Here is a 14,528-nt window from a genome sequence, read left to right on the forward strand (position 1 = left end):
TGTACCAGATACCTTGTCAATACGCCATATTTAGAAGAGATATGAATGTTTCGGCTATGGTATATAACTGCAGTAAGGCTGTGCTGACAACATGCCCTTCTGGGGCTATGAAAATAATTTAGTTCACAATGCAAGACAGTGAACCAAAATGGGAATTTCAGCCTTAACACAGAAAAGTACCTTAGGAATTAACTTGATTTATACTGCGGCACAGGCACTCGCTGCACAAAGCCAACTGTTGATAAAAGCAAAAGAAACACAGAACATATTTTAGTCCATATTTTTAAACAAAAGCCACATTTCACTGCCGTTCCCAGAGATGTCATGCGATACGCATATCAAAGATCCAGGGAGCTTCCGATGCAAAGGTGCTTGCTCGCTTATCCGCCCAAAGGCTTGGGCTGGTTAGTTAGTCCTAACTGCAATTCACAACTGCCAGTGAAATAAACAGAAGGATTTTGTGCTGCACAGCAGGGCCTGGAAGGGGGAGGACGTTTAACCAGCATTTAGCTGGTGAAAAGTGGATGAGAAAGGGCAGCCCATTTTCTCGGCTATGTCTTGTATCTTGGCTTGAGTGGCAAAAAGCAGCACAGTCTGAAAACCTGGCAAGATTCCGGCAAAGCTTGGTGGTTTGTTACTACCTGTGAATATGGTTGGACACAGCCTGATGTTGGAAAAGGAGACCTGTGTATATTCAAGTGGGAACAAGGCAGGTTTGATTAGCTAAGAATGTCCTGAAAGATTTGCCTCTAAAAGATTACACAACAATTCTTTTAAATTGACTTCCTTCCCCCCTAGCGTCTCAACTCGACTTCCCATTTTGCTTTTTTTAAAAGAGGGACTAACAAGATGCATCTGCTACGATCAGACCCTGTGTCCTCTTTGTTTTATTCCTCACCCTTTCTTTATGGTCATCTTTCTTTATGGATGCATTAACAGGTGTGTTGTGAGCAAGACACGAGAAGTCATTCTTCCGTTGTACTCTGCACTGGTTAGGCCTCAGCTGGAGTATTGTGTCCAGTTCTGGGCACCGCATTTCAAGAAAGATGTGGAGAAATTGGAGAGGGTCCAGAGAAGAGCAACAAGAATGATTAAAGGTCTAGAGAACATGACCTATGAAGGAAGGCTGAAAGAATTGGGTTTGTTTAGTTTGGAAAAGAGAAGACTGAGAGGGGACATGATAGCAGTTTTCAGGTATCTAAAAGGGTGTCATAAGGAGGTGGGAGAAAACTTGTTCATCTTAGCCTCTAAGGATAGAACAAGAAGCAATGGGCTTAAACTGCAGCAAGGGAGGTTTAGGTTGAGAAAAAGTTCCTAACTGTCAGGGTGGTTAAACATTGGAATAAACTGCCTAGGGAGGTTGTGGAATCTCCATCTCTGGAGATATTTAAGAGTAGGTTAGATAAATGTCTATCAGAGATGGTCTAGACAGTATTTGGTCCTGCCATGAGGGCAGGGGACTGGACTCGATGACCTCTCGAGGTCCCTTCCAGTCCTAGAGTCTATGAATCTATGAATCTCTTGCTGTGTTTTGTCTCTCAGATTGTAAGCTCCTAGGGGCAGGGACATGCCCCTGTTTAGTGTCTGAAAAGCACCACGTACATCTCTGGTTATTATTAATAATTATTTGTATTACAGTAGCATGCAAAGGCCCCAACTGAGATTAGAGCCCCATTTTGCTAGCCTCTGTACATGCATATTGAAAGACTCAGCCCCTGCCCTACAATCTGAATAGACAAGACAGGCAGCAGGTGGAAGAAAGGAAGTATTATCTATATTTCACAGATGGAGAACAGAGGCACAGAGAGATGAAGTGACTTACCCTACGTCACACAAGAATTCTGTAGCAGAGCAGTTCTGGACTCAGCTCTCCTGAGTCCATTTTTCTTTATGTGGTACCGTCTAAACAATAAATAGTTATGTGTAAGAGGACCAGGGTTTGGTTCATGGGCATGTCTCACTTGGCTTTCATCTCCCGCTGTGCACAGATAGGTTGCTACCACTGCAGGTTTGTTGTTGTAACTCCTCTGTTGATTTTTTTCTAGCCCAACCTCCATGAACGCTGAGAACTGTTTCACAGCGCTCACTTACAAGAATGCATTAGCATTTCAACTGAGGGAAGCAGGGGTTATTTGGTACTGTGTTAGGTACATACCAATGCCCAAGTTAGCCCTGGACTCCCTAAGCAGGGGAGGCCGCCCTTGTTAAATGTGGTGCGTGGTATGCTCAGGGAAAATGCCACGTCCTCAGCAGCTGATGGTGTCATATCCTTACCATATATCAGTGCTGGTGAAAGGTGCTGAACTGGCAGTCTTGGAAACCAGAGTCCTCTCTTCACTGATTCCTCCATGTCGTCAGCCAATATGCTTTAAACCTGATGGGGAGGGATCACTTCTGAGGGATGAGGATAATTAAGTCTCAGGCCCATTCTGCCTTGGGAAGGATAAAGAGGAAGATATTAAGTACGATGATGGTTTTTCTGATGTGGTCACTCAGCCCCTAAGAACAGGACTGGGACCCATCAAGTCATTTCACACAGGAATTCCAACAGTTGTAAGATAATGCCAATCTGGGATAGAATGCAATCCAAGATCTTAAAGGCTCTGTATTCCATCACCAACTCGCATCCCATGCATTTATTCAGACAATAGCCCAGCCATGTTCTTTGTTAATTTAATTTTATCGCTAGTCTCATGATACCTGGTACTTTTCTGAAATCCTCAGCTCCTGGAGAAAAATGCTTACATGCGAACCTCGGCTTTTCATTTAAAAAAAAAACAGTACGTTTCTAGCCTTTACGGCTGCAGAGAAAAGCTTGAGAAATGTGACCTGAGTGTAAAGTAAAGGTTCAGACAACAGAAGCTCAAAAAGAAGAACCCAACAATAATTTTTATCTCATGATTTTTAAGCCAATCAGTCATCATGCTCATCCCCTCAACAATGTTGTGTATTGACCTGATTATTCCTGCAAGTAACATATTTTGGATTGATCATTCTACCAGGAATGATGACTATGATGGAGGTATTCAGTGGTTACCAATCAGGGTAGATGGGCAAAATACTAGATCTCCCATCTCTCATTGGACATTGATGCAAAGCATTCCCATGTTAAGTCCAAAGAGGTTCACAAATATTTTATGCCAGATCCAGGTCACATGGGCTCCAAGGCCCTGAAGTTTGAAAATCTTGGTGGGGGGCACACAGGCAAGGGTCAGGGTCAATGGCTTTGTGCTCATTCTGCCTGACTGAATCTACTTATAAAGCATCAGCTTCTATGGGTGCTAGGTGTGAGCTCATAGGGGGACTCGGACTAGAAGTGGGGCTAGTGGTGCTGCTGGAGAATACCATTTGGTCTTTCCAGTCTCAAGAGAGGTGAGAGAGAGCAAGTGGGCACCATGATAGGGTGTTTACCCCACACTGGCATACAAGAGGTTACTAAAGCCCTAGGGAGGCTGCGCGGGAAGGGAAGCAGCCAATAGGAGAGTGGCTGCGAGGAGCAGTCAATCAGGGCCCTGGAGTCTCACAGAAATGGAGCTGCAGGCAGAGCAGAGGTTGGTTGCTGCTGGGAGCACAAGAGGGGAGAACTGTGTCCCTAGCACTCTAGCAGGCTGAAAGAAAGCTAGCAGCATGGACAGGTCAGTTGCTGGCAGGGACCGGGGGAGCAAGGGAGAACTCCTGGCTGGCTCCAGGGACTGAGCAGCTGATGGCCCTGAGGTAAGGGCAAAGGAGGAGCTGGGGCCATGGGGAAGTGTCTAGGGAATCGTAGCAGTGGTGAGAGGAGCTGGAGGAACAGCAGGAGGCTGCGATACACAGGGTCCTTGGGCTGGGACCTGGAGTAGTAGACGGGCCCGGGTCCCTCCAACTCACCACAGGGAAGTGGCAGGATTTGGACTGCAATACTAACCGCCAAAAGGGGGAAACACGGATGGTGACCTGGCCGAAGGGTTGAGCCATGAAGAGGACACTGCAGTTCCTGGGGCCGTGGGAAGGGCTGCAGACAGACAACGGGGACAGAGCAACAGTGTGCAAGCCACGGATGGGAGGGCATCGGCATCGAGCTAATCCCCAGGAGGCAGTGCCGGACCAGCGGTGAGTGATGCCCCCTGACAGGCGCAATCTAAACGCACTGGCCAAGTGCAGCCTCAAATATGTGCTCATGGACAGCCAGCTAGCACCAAAAACCTCCCAGTCAGAGGTTCACAGACATGAACAGAACTTGTCTGGGCCTCTGCTGGTTCAGTCACCGCCGTCCTCACTCAACATCAGTGGGAATCTCTAGAGTAAATTAGCAATGGACGCTGCTGGCATCTGTACACTGATTTCCCTCCTGTAGCAGGATTACCATCCCCAGTGCCCCGGGGACATCCCGAGACATTATGGAACCGTCGGTCAGGAGGCACCGTGGAAGCACAGGGACACCACAAAGATGGTCCTGGCTTCCAATAAATCCCAGGAGAGCTGTGCATTTTAGGGTTGAACCCCTTTCCTGGTGGACTGGCGGATGGGGCAACCCGCTGCTTCCAAAGAATTGGTCCAAACCGACATTAGTCCAAAGATACTGAGGGTACGTCAACCGTGTGATAAAAAACCCTCTGGTACCGAATCTCCGAGTCAACTGCCCCGGGCTCGCGGTGCTATAAAGTAGCAGTGTCAACGTTCAGGCTTGGGCTGCACCCCACACTCTGAGACCCCACGAGGGTCTCAGATCTAGGGTGACCAGATGGCAAGGGTAAAAAATCGGGACGGGGATGGGGGATAATAGGTGCCTATATAAGAAAAAGCCCCCAAAATTGGGACTGTCCCTATAAAATCGGGACATCTGGTCACCCTACTCAGATCCCAGGCTCCCCCCCGAGCCCGAACGTCTATGCTGCAATTGTATAGCCCCGCAACCCAAGCCCTGCAAGCCTGAGTTAGCTGACCTGGGCCAGCGGTGCTCTTTTATTACAGTATAGACATACCCTGAATTTCCTGTCTCCTATTATTATTGTATTGTATTACAGAAGCCCCCAGAGGCTCCAGCAAATATCAGGGCCCCATTGTGCTAGGCACTGTACATACGCATAGCAAGAAACTGCCCCTGCCCCATAGAGCTTACACTAGAGAAGGCACAGAGTTGCATGGGAAACTTAGGCACTGAGGGGTGAAGTGACTTGCCCAAGGTCACACAGCAGGTCAGTGGCAAAGCTGGGAATAGAAACCACATCGCCTGCCTCCTCTCATTCCTTATCCTCCTGACCACGCTATTTCCCATGGAAATAACCCCTACAGGAAACAATTTAGTCCTAGGACATTGCCATATGTTATAATTTTATGACCTCAATGTAGGCAGCATCCCTGAACTGCTTTACTTAATATCGCCCCCCCAAATTGCTATGGATGTTAGTTTCACCAGCCGCACGCTCTGAAGCCAGGAAGAGTTTATGCTTACAAAGGGAGAGCCATGCCAAAGGACCACCAATTTTGTCAATAAAGGGCCGGCTTTCTAATGGTTAATAGAGTGACATCTCACCAGCTGACTGAGGGAGAACAAAGCAAATGCTATGTAAATAATGCCTCTTTCTCCTGCTCTCTCTCCAGAGAAAGAAATGCAAATCTTGTTTGCCTTAATGTTTATGGAGGGTGGAGGTCTGGAGAGAGTCAACACAGTAGCCAGAATCAGTAGCTGGAGGAGTGTTAGCCATCCATTTTGTACACACTGGAGGGCAGGCGTCCTGTTAAGTAGAAGTGGCTTCATTTTATTTTAACTTAATCTGGTCAGTGTTTCACGTGGCTGTCACAAGGAGAGCAAAGCACCTTGAACCGAGGCTACACCAAGGCCATCTGCAGGTAGGACAAAAACAATTCTTCCTATCTGTCAGTGAGTAGAGTGTCACCGTCCCTGGAGCCCGTGTGATACACTGGGTGATGGCTGTAGTGTAGCCCTGTTGTGTAGACATTAGGGCCGTTACCTTCTGACTGCACATTTGTACACATTTACCTTTCTTAATACAAAATGCATTCCAGATTTGCAAAGGGAAAATCTTTTTGGTACACTGAGGGCCTGACTCTGCTCGCTCAGATTTACACCTGTGTAACTTGGTGGCTCTGATGGGAGTTACTCTGTATTTACAGTCCTGAAAGCGAGCCCAGAACTGGGTCCTGACTCTCCTGGCCAATACTATTGGCATTCTCAACATGAGATAATACACGTGAGCAGCTCTAAGACAGGCAGTGAAAGAGTAATGCCATCTAGAAATGTTCCAGGCAATATAACAAGCACATCGTTTACCAAAGGCAACCCTGAAAACAGTAATGTTTATGTGTCTGCCTTGTAATCTAAGGAAGAAGCAGGTCATTTAGTCTACACCACTCAGATGAATTCTGTTTTGAAATCTGATTGGGTGAGACAGCGCAGTCCTAGTCTTTAAAAAGTGATCTTGGATCCAAGATTTCCAAAACCAGGGATTAGTGATTTTGGATGACTCTGTTTTTTGGGTGCTCAACTTGAGACACCTTAAGGGACCTCATTTACAGAGGAGGGTGTTCAGCACCTTCTGAAAATTCCCTTCTGGCAACTCAGGCTGGGCACCCAAAACCACTAGCCACTTTTGAAAACAGGGCTCCAAATCAGATGGGGACAGTGCACCTGACTTTTAAAACTTGTAGACTGGTAATCGCTCCCAATTAGTGTGGTTGTTTCTCAAAGACAGTTGGTACTCTAGAACTAAAGATAGCAAATCCACCCAATAAAGAAAGTACTGAAGATGAATGGTGACTCATAGGCAAGAAATTGATTATTACAGAAAATGTTAAGACCTCGGTGAATTACAATGTTCTTGCTCGACAGCTCATGCTCCTTTTTGTGCAGACTCTTGTAAAGCGGATGTAATCAGCTGAGGATAATCAAGACTTTGTGTTGCTTCTGAAAGATTTGCTTCTCGTGCGGTGCCACATTAGCCAGGGAAACGCAGAAGACAGCAAGCGTGTCATCTGTTTCCCTCCTTCTAAGGGTGAAATTCTCTGCTGCAGCAACAAAACAACACTCAGATGAATGCCAGGAAACCAAAAGACCCAAAGGCCTCAAAAGAAAGAGTGACAGGTGCTAAAAAAGTCACCTTCAATGCAGCAGGAAGAGAAGAAAGGGCCGTCTCTAAATCTAAGCCAGTAAGACATGTTGCATTTATTAATTAAGCAATAGGGATCGATACCCAAGTCATTTCTTGTGGATTAATGTCCAGCTGGGAGGAGCTGACAGCCTGAGGGACATGAACACCAATCTGTCATTAATCCCCAGGAAATGCTCTCTGCCAAGGTCATTAAGTGCCTGGATTTATTTTATGGGTGATAATAACAATAATCATACTTCCTCCCTTGACCCCCACCCCAGCTGAAGTGCTATGCAACAGCAGCAAATCAAATACAGTACAGTGTACACATGAATACAGACTTCCCTCTTCAAATACAAACACTCAACGTGTGTGTGTGTTCTATTTAACATCAGGGAGGAAAAGGCATTCAGCTACTGTGGTGCAGGGGCCCATGTAAGAATTAGATTCACTAGCCAGACGATGTATCCACGCCCAGAGATGCAGGGCATTCACTGCCCCCATTCACACTCACTGTGGGTGGCTGGGATGTGCCGTGGGATGTGTGGGGTTGGGTGGGGTTTACCTGTTTGGTTAAAGGGTCCAATTCGTATTTTTGTTATCTTAACTTGGGGGCAGGCGAAGGGTTTGAGCTGCCAGGGCAGGATGGGTGGCTAGCGGCTCAGTGAATGCGTCACAAAATTCCATTTGGGGAAGCGTCCAAGACGGATGCCATGGACCAGATGCTCCTGCAGCTGGTGTCATGACACCGGCACGTCTCTTCACTCAGACATCCGCACGCGCTCACTTCTTGCTCCGTATATTCCCCTTAAGTCCCCAGGTGCTCCTGCTGCTGGCGGTTACTCACCTTCCAAGCTTCAGATGGGCATAGAAACCACAAGAGCTTCAGAAGCCACAACTTCTAAACCAGCCTCTATCAGCCTGAGGGGCCTTCTAGCCGCCCAGCGACTCACTAAGGAATTTAAGGTACTGTGGTTATTGCTGTAGAGATGCTCCCAATAAGAGCCACTTAAGAGCAAGGCTCCAGTGACCCCCTGGTTCTGCTGTGTCCCATAGCAGTAACCATCCCCCTCGAGCAGACACCAGGAGGATTCAGAACAGGAGCGAAAGAGGCTGGTATTGCTGCTAAAAGCATCTATACCCAGGTCCGGTTAATGGGCACAAACAGTAAACCAAAGTCTGGGGCCCTGCTGCCCAGTGCAACCTCCACAACTCCCAGCCCTCTGCAGGCCCACAGCCTTTGCCCCCCCAACACCAGCAGGTGATCATCCCCCACAGGCAGTGGGAGAAAGCCCAGTGGTTTTGACCAACCCCATCACTGTCAGGCTGGCTCTGACTGCAGAGGTTTGAAGCTGTGCTGTAGAGCTCCTGGCCCTCGCTAGCATGGTTAACAGAGACATCCGCATGTGCCCCTTTCCTGGGGCACATGCTCGGTACTGGAGTGCATCCCTGACTCTCTTTATCATCCCACCTACCCTTTGAAACTGGCCTCTGCTAACAGGATTAGCCCTGGGATTAAATCCATTTTACTCACGGCAGGAATCGATGATGATGTTTTTAACTCCCCCCTATGTAGCTTACCTGTTTAAGGCAGCTGCTAGCAGTGGGCTGGCCATTGACTCTGTGGTCCAGCCACAGCCACTGTTTTCTGGTGGTGAGGGCTCAGGTAAAACGTATAATGCCTAATACTGGGGCTCAGGCGTTTTCTGTTGGGAGCCAGTACCAGGATTTACAGTATAGCTAGAGGTGCCAGCTAATAGTCTGACACTGGATAGCTCCCATCTCAGCCACACAGTGTATTAAAGCAGCCTACTCCCCTTAGTTAAACAAACAAAGCCCGAAGGAGCCCTTAGAAAAGTGCTACCGTAGGAGCCGAGATGTTAACCACAGAGTCTGGGACAAATTCCAACTCTGGCAATGACATTCTAGCTAAATTCCCCTAGCCCAGGGCAGGGAGTAAGGGGAGCTGGGGTCTGTTCCCAGCTCAGCCACTGACCGTCTGTGTAACCTTGTCAAATGACAGCCTCTCAGCTGTAAAACAGGGATACTGACACCAGGACCTGCCTCATGGGGATGGAGTGAGGCTAAGCTCAGTAGTGTTCATAAGATGCTTTGAGATCCCCTTATAGCAAACAAAATAAGGCTGTATTTGGATGTTTATAAGTCAAAGGCAGGCTATGTGAATGTAGATAGTTCAATATGGCTGTGAATATAGTCTTGTTCTTCACTCCCTGCCCTAAAATGTTGTGTATTGTTGCTGCCTTCAATTCCAGAGGTGGCTGTATTGCAGTGGTAGGTGAAGTGATCCCTTCCCTGCCTCAGGGACATTGCAAAGCTTACTAAGATCACCTTTGTAAAGTGCTTTGAGATCCTTTGATGAAAGATGCTGAAGAATGGCGAAGTGGTACCGCAGTGTCTGCAGGCCCCATTGTACTGAGCCGTGCACGTGCCCACAGTCAGACACTCCCTGCCCTGAAGAGCTGCCCAGTGTGTGGGTATGAAAGGCGGGCTGGAGCTTTGTTGTCTTGCTCGTGTATCTTAGCACCTGGTAAAGCATGCATTTGACTTGTAGAACCGAGCCACTATGAAAAACAAGTCAAGACTCCAGATCTCTTGTCACAAGCCCATCACCATCATCAATGAGAAGGTACGTGTTCTGTCTGCCTAGCGCAGGGTTACTCAGATGACACACTCAGTGCAGTTTTCTATTGGACATTCCTATGGCTGAGGAGAATGGTGACATCCCCTCAATTAGCAATGAAGACTGACCACTCGATGCCAATAACAGTGGGACACACCACAGTGGAATTGCCCTGTCTAGGAACTGCTCCAAGGGCTTTGAAGATCTGGACTGGGCTGGGTTCAGGCCTCTTTCATTGACTAGGATATGTGCATGTTTCAGGTACCACTGTGGCCTACATATGATAGATCCAAAGAGCTCAGCACCCAATGTGCACTTATTCTGCTGCCTAAATGGAACCTGAGCTTATTTGGAAATTTGGCCCTTTGGGCCTGATCCAAACCCCACTGACATCAATGGGGTTTGGATCAAACCTATAGGAATGTGTCTTTTCTAGATGAAGAGGTGTGGTCCCAACTTGAGTAGCCTAACACCAGTTAAAATCCTAGTGAAGACCAGGCAGTTGGTAGTTTTTCACATATTAGTGGGTTGAGTTAAAGACTATGGAAAATCCTAGATCTAGTACTAGGATTTTACCTCATGTTAGTTACCGTGTGTTAGTTAACTTGAGCTAAGAACACACCTTGTTTCTGAGTGAAGACAAAGCTTTAGCGTCTGATTTTCAGTGGTGCTGAGCCCATAACTCCAGTTAGGGTCAAAGGGTGCCTTGGGTCAGGTCTATGCTGTCCAGCATAGCCTCCATTGCTACGCTCATGGATAAAACTACAAAGGTGGTGATTAGCCCTCGCCTTGCTTGGAACAGACTCATCAGCCGGGCTTAGAAAGAACATGCTTCCTCCAGGCTCGATTCTTGTACAGGTGGCCAGAGCACTCTGGGTTCCGCCTGCTTTCCTCCAAAGCATGCATCCATCGCTGGCCACTGTCAGCAACAGGCTGCCTGCCTGGATGGCTCACTGATCTGGTCTGGGATGGCAGTGCCTAGGATGCTCTTCTTTGTGTGGTTTAGCTTCCCCATTCCATCCAGCTGCAGGCCGTGTCCCCAGTTGCTGCTATTTGTTGTACCCACTGGATACAACATTACTCAGGAAGCCAGGAGAGGGGGTGGAGAGCTCTCTACCAGGTGCTCCGAGGAGACAGCATATATCAGCCTCATGACACGTTCACCCTCGTGTGACCTGGGGCCTGCAATTCAGCTGCTGTGCCTGAACTGAGGAATCCTCATTTGTCAGCCAAGCAGTCCTGGGCTAGAGGGTGGGGGCGACGGGATGAGGAATAATGGTGACCAGCCAGGTCAGTCCTGTCAAATAGGAGTCTTGCCATGAACAGCAAGGACCTCTGCATCAGGACCACAGTGGATTAGTTTGTACTGCAACCATTTTGCTTCACTAGAAACAGAGTTACGCCATATCTGGGTCTCACCCAGTTTCTACCAGGTAAGAATCTATAAACCACAAGTCGAAAAAGACTTGGATTCATTTTAAATGGAAGGGATGTTATCAAACAGTGGGACTTCAGAGCTGATCAAGGGTTTAAAGACAGTACCAAGTAGGGAGAGGAATTACTTAGGCAGGAACACGAAGTAATGAGATGAAATTAAGAAAGAGAATATCTAGGCTGCATATCGGAAAAACCTTCCTGGCAGTGAGCTGCATTAGACGGTGGACTTGTCTCCTTGGGGAAGTACTGAAAGCCTCATTGCTAGGTTGCGGGTCTAGCACTGGAAATGTCCTGTAGGGACCAATCCTGCATTGGCCGGGAGATGAGCTGATCTCTTTGATCCCAGCATTCTGACATGAAATGAGCCATCTGCATCTCCAGAGATGACTCTACACACACACAGCACTAAGAATCCATTTCATAATTGATGCAACAATCAATATCTCAGCATTTTTTCAATGAAACTCTTCCTATGGGATACTTCTCTGTTCTGCTCCTAGAGTCTGTTGAAAAGTGGGGAAACCCGTCTTCCTTTAGTAAGTAAAGAGCCCAGGCACCATCCTGCCAACTGAGCATTAGTGTCACACACAGGCTGGGGCTGGAGTACAAGAACAGCCTGTCTTTGCAGCATGGCTTTCACGCTCAGCACACTGACCAAGGGCCTCTACCTCCTCCAAACGGGGCTGCCGGAGCAAGGGAAGGTGTAAATCCAAGCTTGGGCAGAGGGAGTCTGTGGAGTGGGGGAGAGCGTCTGTGGAAACTGGAGACTAAAGATCATTAGGGCCTGGCCAGAGGTGGGGTCTGTTTAGAGCAGTGGTCCCCAAACTGTGGGACATACTTCCTCTCACCCCCAAGAGGGCACAGAGGAACGTTTAGAGGGGCAAGCCCCCACGGGGGGGGGGGGGGCAGGGAGGGAGCGCCCCGCTGCCCCACCCCCGTCCGCAGTTCTGCCCTCATTCCCTCTGCCCCCTAGGCCAGCTCCACCTCTAGCCCCAGCTCCCTCACATCCCCAATTCTGCCCCCAGCTCCGTCCAAGCTCCTCTGCTGAACCAACTGTGCAGTAGTGTGTGTGTGTATGGGGGGGGCGTGGACAGATTCCATGACTGGTAAGGGGAGGGTGCGACAGGAAAAGTTTGGGCACCACTGCCTTCGAGATTGCTGTGCCGACAGCTGCTGTTTAAGGCTCTTCACATTTCCAGGGCCACCTCCCACACTAAGGGGAAATTCCCCTGAAGAATTTCCCTCCTCCAGGGAATGCAGATGGCTGAACTGGTGGAGCCGCATACAAAACTGCCACCCTCTCTCCCTGCAGTCTGCCTTTGCAGGATTGCAACCCAATAATATTCACAGCCTGGGCTGTGTGTCTCTCACTCCCCTCCCTTCTAGCCATGAACAAAGAGAGAAGGCTTAGCAGCAGAAGGGCCAGACCAGCTGGGCAGGGTTGTGCCCCATCGTGTTCCATATGTGCTGAAATACCTAGGCATATTGGGGTGGAATTTAAAGTACAGTTCCAGTTTCAACTCTCCCATTCTTTGCTAACTTGAAGTTATACCCCTGCATTTTCAAAGAGCTGCACTGGGTACATCGATACTGCAGCTGGGAGCATGCGTCTCTGCTCGGACACAGACGCGATTTGCTCAAGCTTGCGTACTAAACGGAACAGTGTAGTCGGGGGTACCACAGGCAGTGGCTCAGGCTAACTGTCTGAGTGCATAGCCGGGATTCCGGGTGGATTTGTCCTCAGGTGGCTAGCCCAAGTCTCCCCCTGTGCTACCCATGGCTACACGGCTATTTTTTGCATGCTAGCTTGAGCAGAGCATCTGCCTAGCCTACCCAAGTAGGGAAGCATGCTCCCAGCTGCAGTGTAGACATACCCACGGGTGTTTAGCAAAACCTCTAGATTTTCAAAGCTTAATGCGTGTGAACAAGTCTTCGAAAATTTGGCTCATAATGGTCCGAGATTATGCCTTCCCCTGTGTTCCTAGCCAGGGCCAAAGTACAGCCAGCGACTGAAGAAGCCATCTCAGGCTTTATGAGACCCAACATATGTTGGGACAGGACTTGGGCAGTCAGCATTGGGTAGAAGTCCTACTAGAGCGGATAGGTTCACAGAACTTCCCCATCTACCATAATAGTATAGTGGCTGCACCCAAGATGGTTAAAACATGGTTTGATATTCCAGTGCAGACCTAACCAGATTTTAACCATGTGTCCGAATTGGGCAAAAGCCCTGGATATACCTTAGCATTTACCTATGCTGGGGAACCAGAACCACATTTTGTGTTGTGGGCAGGGCCGGCTCTAACTTTTTTGCTGCCCCAAGCAGCAAAAAAAAGTGCCGCCCCCCGAACCCTCCCGCTGAGCTCCGCGCCGCCGGAGCCCGCCCCCCCCGCCGAGCGCCCCCGGAACCCCGAGCGCCGCGCCGCCCCCCCGCCGAGTGCTGCACCACCGGAGCCCGCCCCCCCCCGCCGAGCGCCGCCGGAACACCCCCCCCCCAGCGCTGCGCCCCGCGCCGCCCCCCCCCCCCGCCGAGCGCCGCGCCACCGGAGCCCGCACCCCCCCACGGAATGCCGCGCCGCGCGGCGCTCCCCCCGCCGCCCCTTACCAGGTGCCGCCCCAAGCATGTGCTTGGGTGCCTGGTGCCTGGAGCCGGCCCTGGTTGTGGGGATGACTGTATTGTGAGCCAGCACACTGACCCAGTTCCGTTAATGTGCTTGTGTGGGTTAATTCTAGACTCCCAGTAATTGGAGTCAACTCTCATTGACTTGACTGGAAGTTGACTGGTTAAACCCCAGGTAGCTCTTTGAAAATGTAGAGATTCATATTGTTGGAACAGAATTTATTGTGGTTCAATTGTAACACACACACACACACACACACGTGTGGGTGTGTGTTTGTACAGGGTCTAAAACAATGGGGCCCCAATCCTGACTAAGGGCGCTGGGCATGACTGTAATACAAATAAATTAATTAAATTATATTATAGAGTTGGGTCTTTGTTACAGATTCCAGTCTCGTCTGCAATACCGAAAGAGAAATTCTCTTGTGGCAGAGCAGAAGAGCTGCTAAGAGAATATTTACCAACCAAACTCGCCAACGTTACTTATGAGCCTGCAAAATGTGCCAGCCTCACTATTGCTTTAAGTGAAGAAATAAAACACTTGGTCAAGCAAGTCACTCCTCCTCGGTATAAGTTAGTTGTCAACGTCACCATTGGAAACAAAAGCAAAGATGAGACTGTGGATATAGTGGTGACTAGCCAGTGTCTGTGGGACCCTCATTCAGATAACTTCACATCCTCCCAGTACGTGAATGAGACACTTTTTTGTGTTGTTTTGGTACATGCTGTTTATTTCGAGTAA

General features: G+C 48.9%; 1 protein-coding gene across 1 annotated transcript; it reads left to right on the forward strand.

The window, feature by feature from the left end:
- The first annotated feature begins 7,029 nt into the window (after positions 1-7,029).
- Positions 7,030-14,528, forward strand: LOC135882281 (dynein light chain Tctex-type 5-like). The gene is made up of 4 exons (XM_065409133.1): positions 7,030-7,146; positions 7,902-8,054; positions 9,661-9,735; positions 14,172-14,528. Exons 1-4 carry the CDS (start codon positions 7,030-7,032, stop codon positions 14,526-14,528), a joined length of 702 nt encoding a protein of 233 aa, XP_065265205.1.

Source organism: Emys orbicularis, chromosome 8, assembly GCF_028017835.1.
Source record: "Emys orbicularis isolate rEmyOrb1 chromosome 8, rEmyOrb1.hap1, whole genome shotgun sequence".
NCBI classification, from domain to species: domain Eukaryota; kingdom Metazoa; phylum Chordata; order Testudines; family Emydidae; genus Emys; species Emys orbicularis.

Coding starts and splice junctions, on each gene's coding strand:
- LOC135882281 (XM_065409133.1), top strand. CDS start 7,030: ATGAATGCCAGGAAACCAAAAGACCCAAAGGCCTCAAAAGAAAGAGTG. Junction 8,055..9,660: donor GACTCACTAAGGAATTTAAG/GTACTGTGGTTA, acceptor TTTGACTTGTAG/AACCGAGCCACTATGAAAAA. Junction 9,736..14,171: donor TCACCATCATCAATGAGAAG/GTACGTGTTCTG, acceptor TCTTTGTTACAG/ATTCCAGTCTCGTCTGCAAT.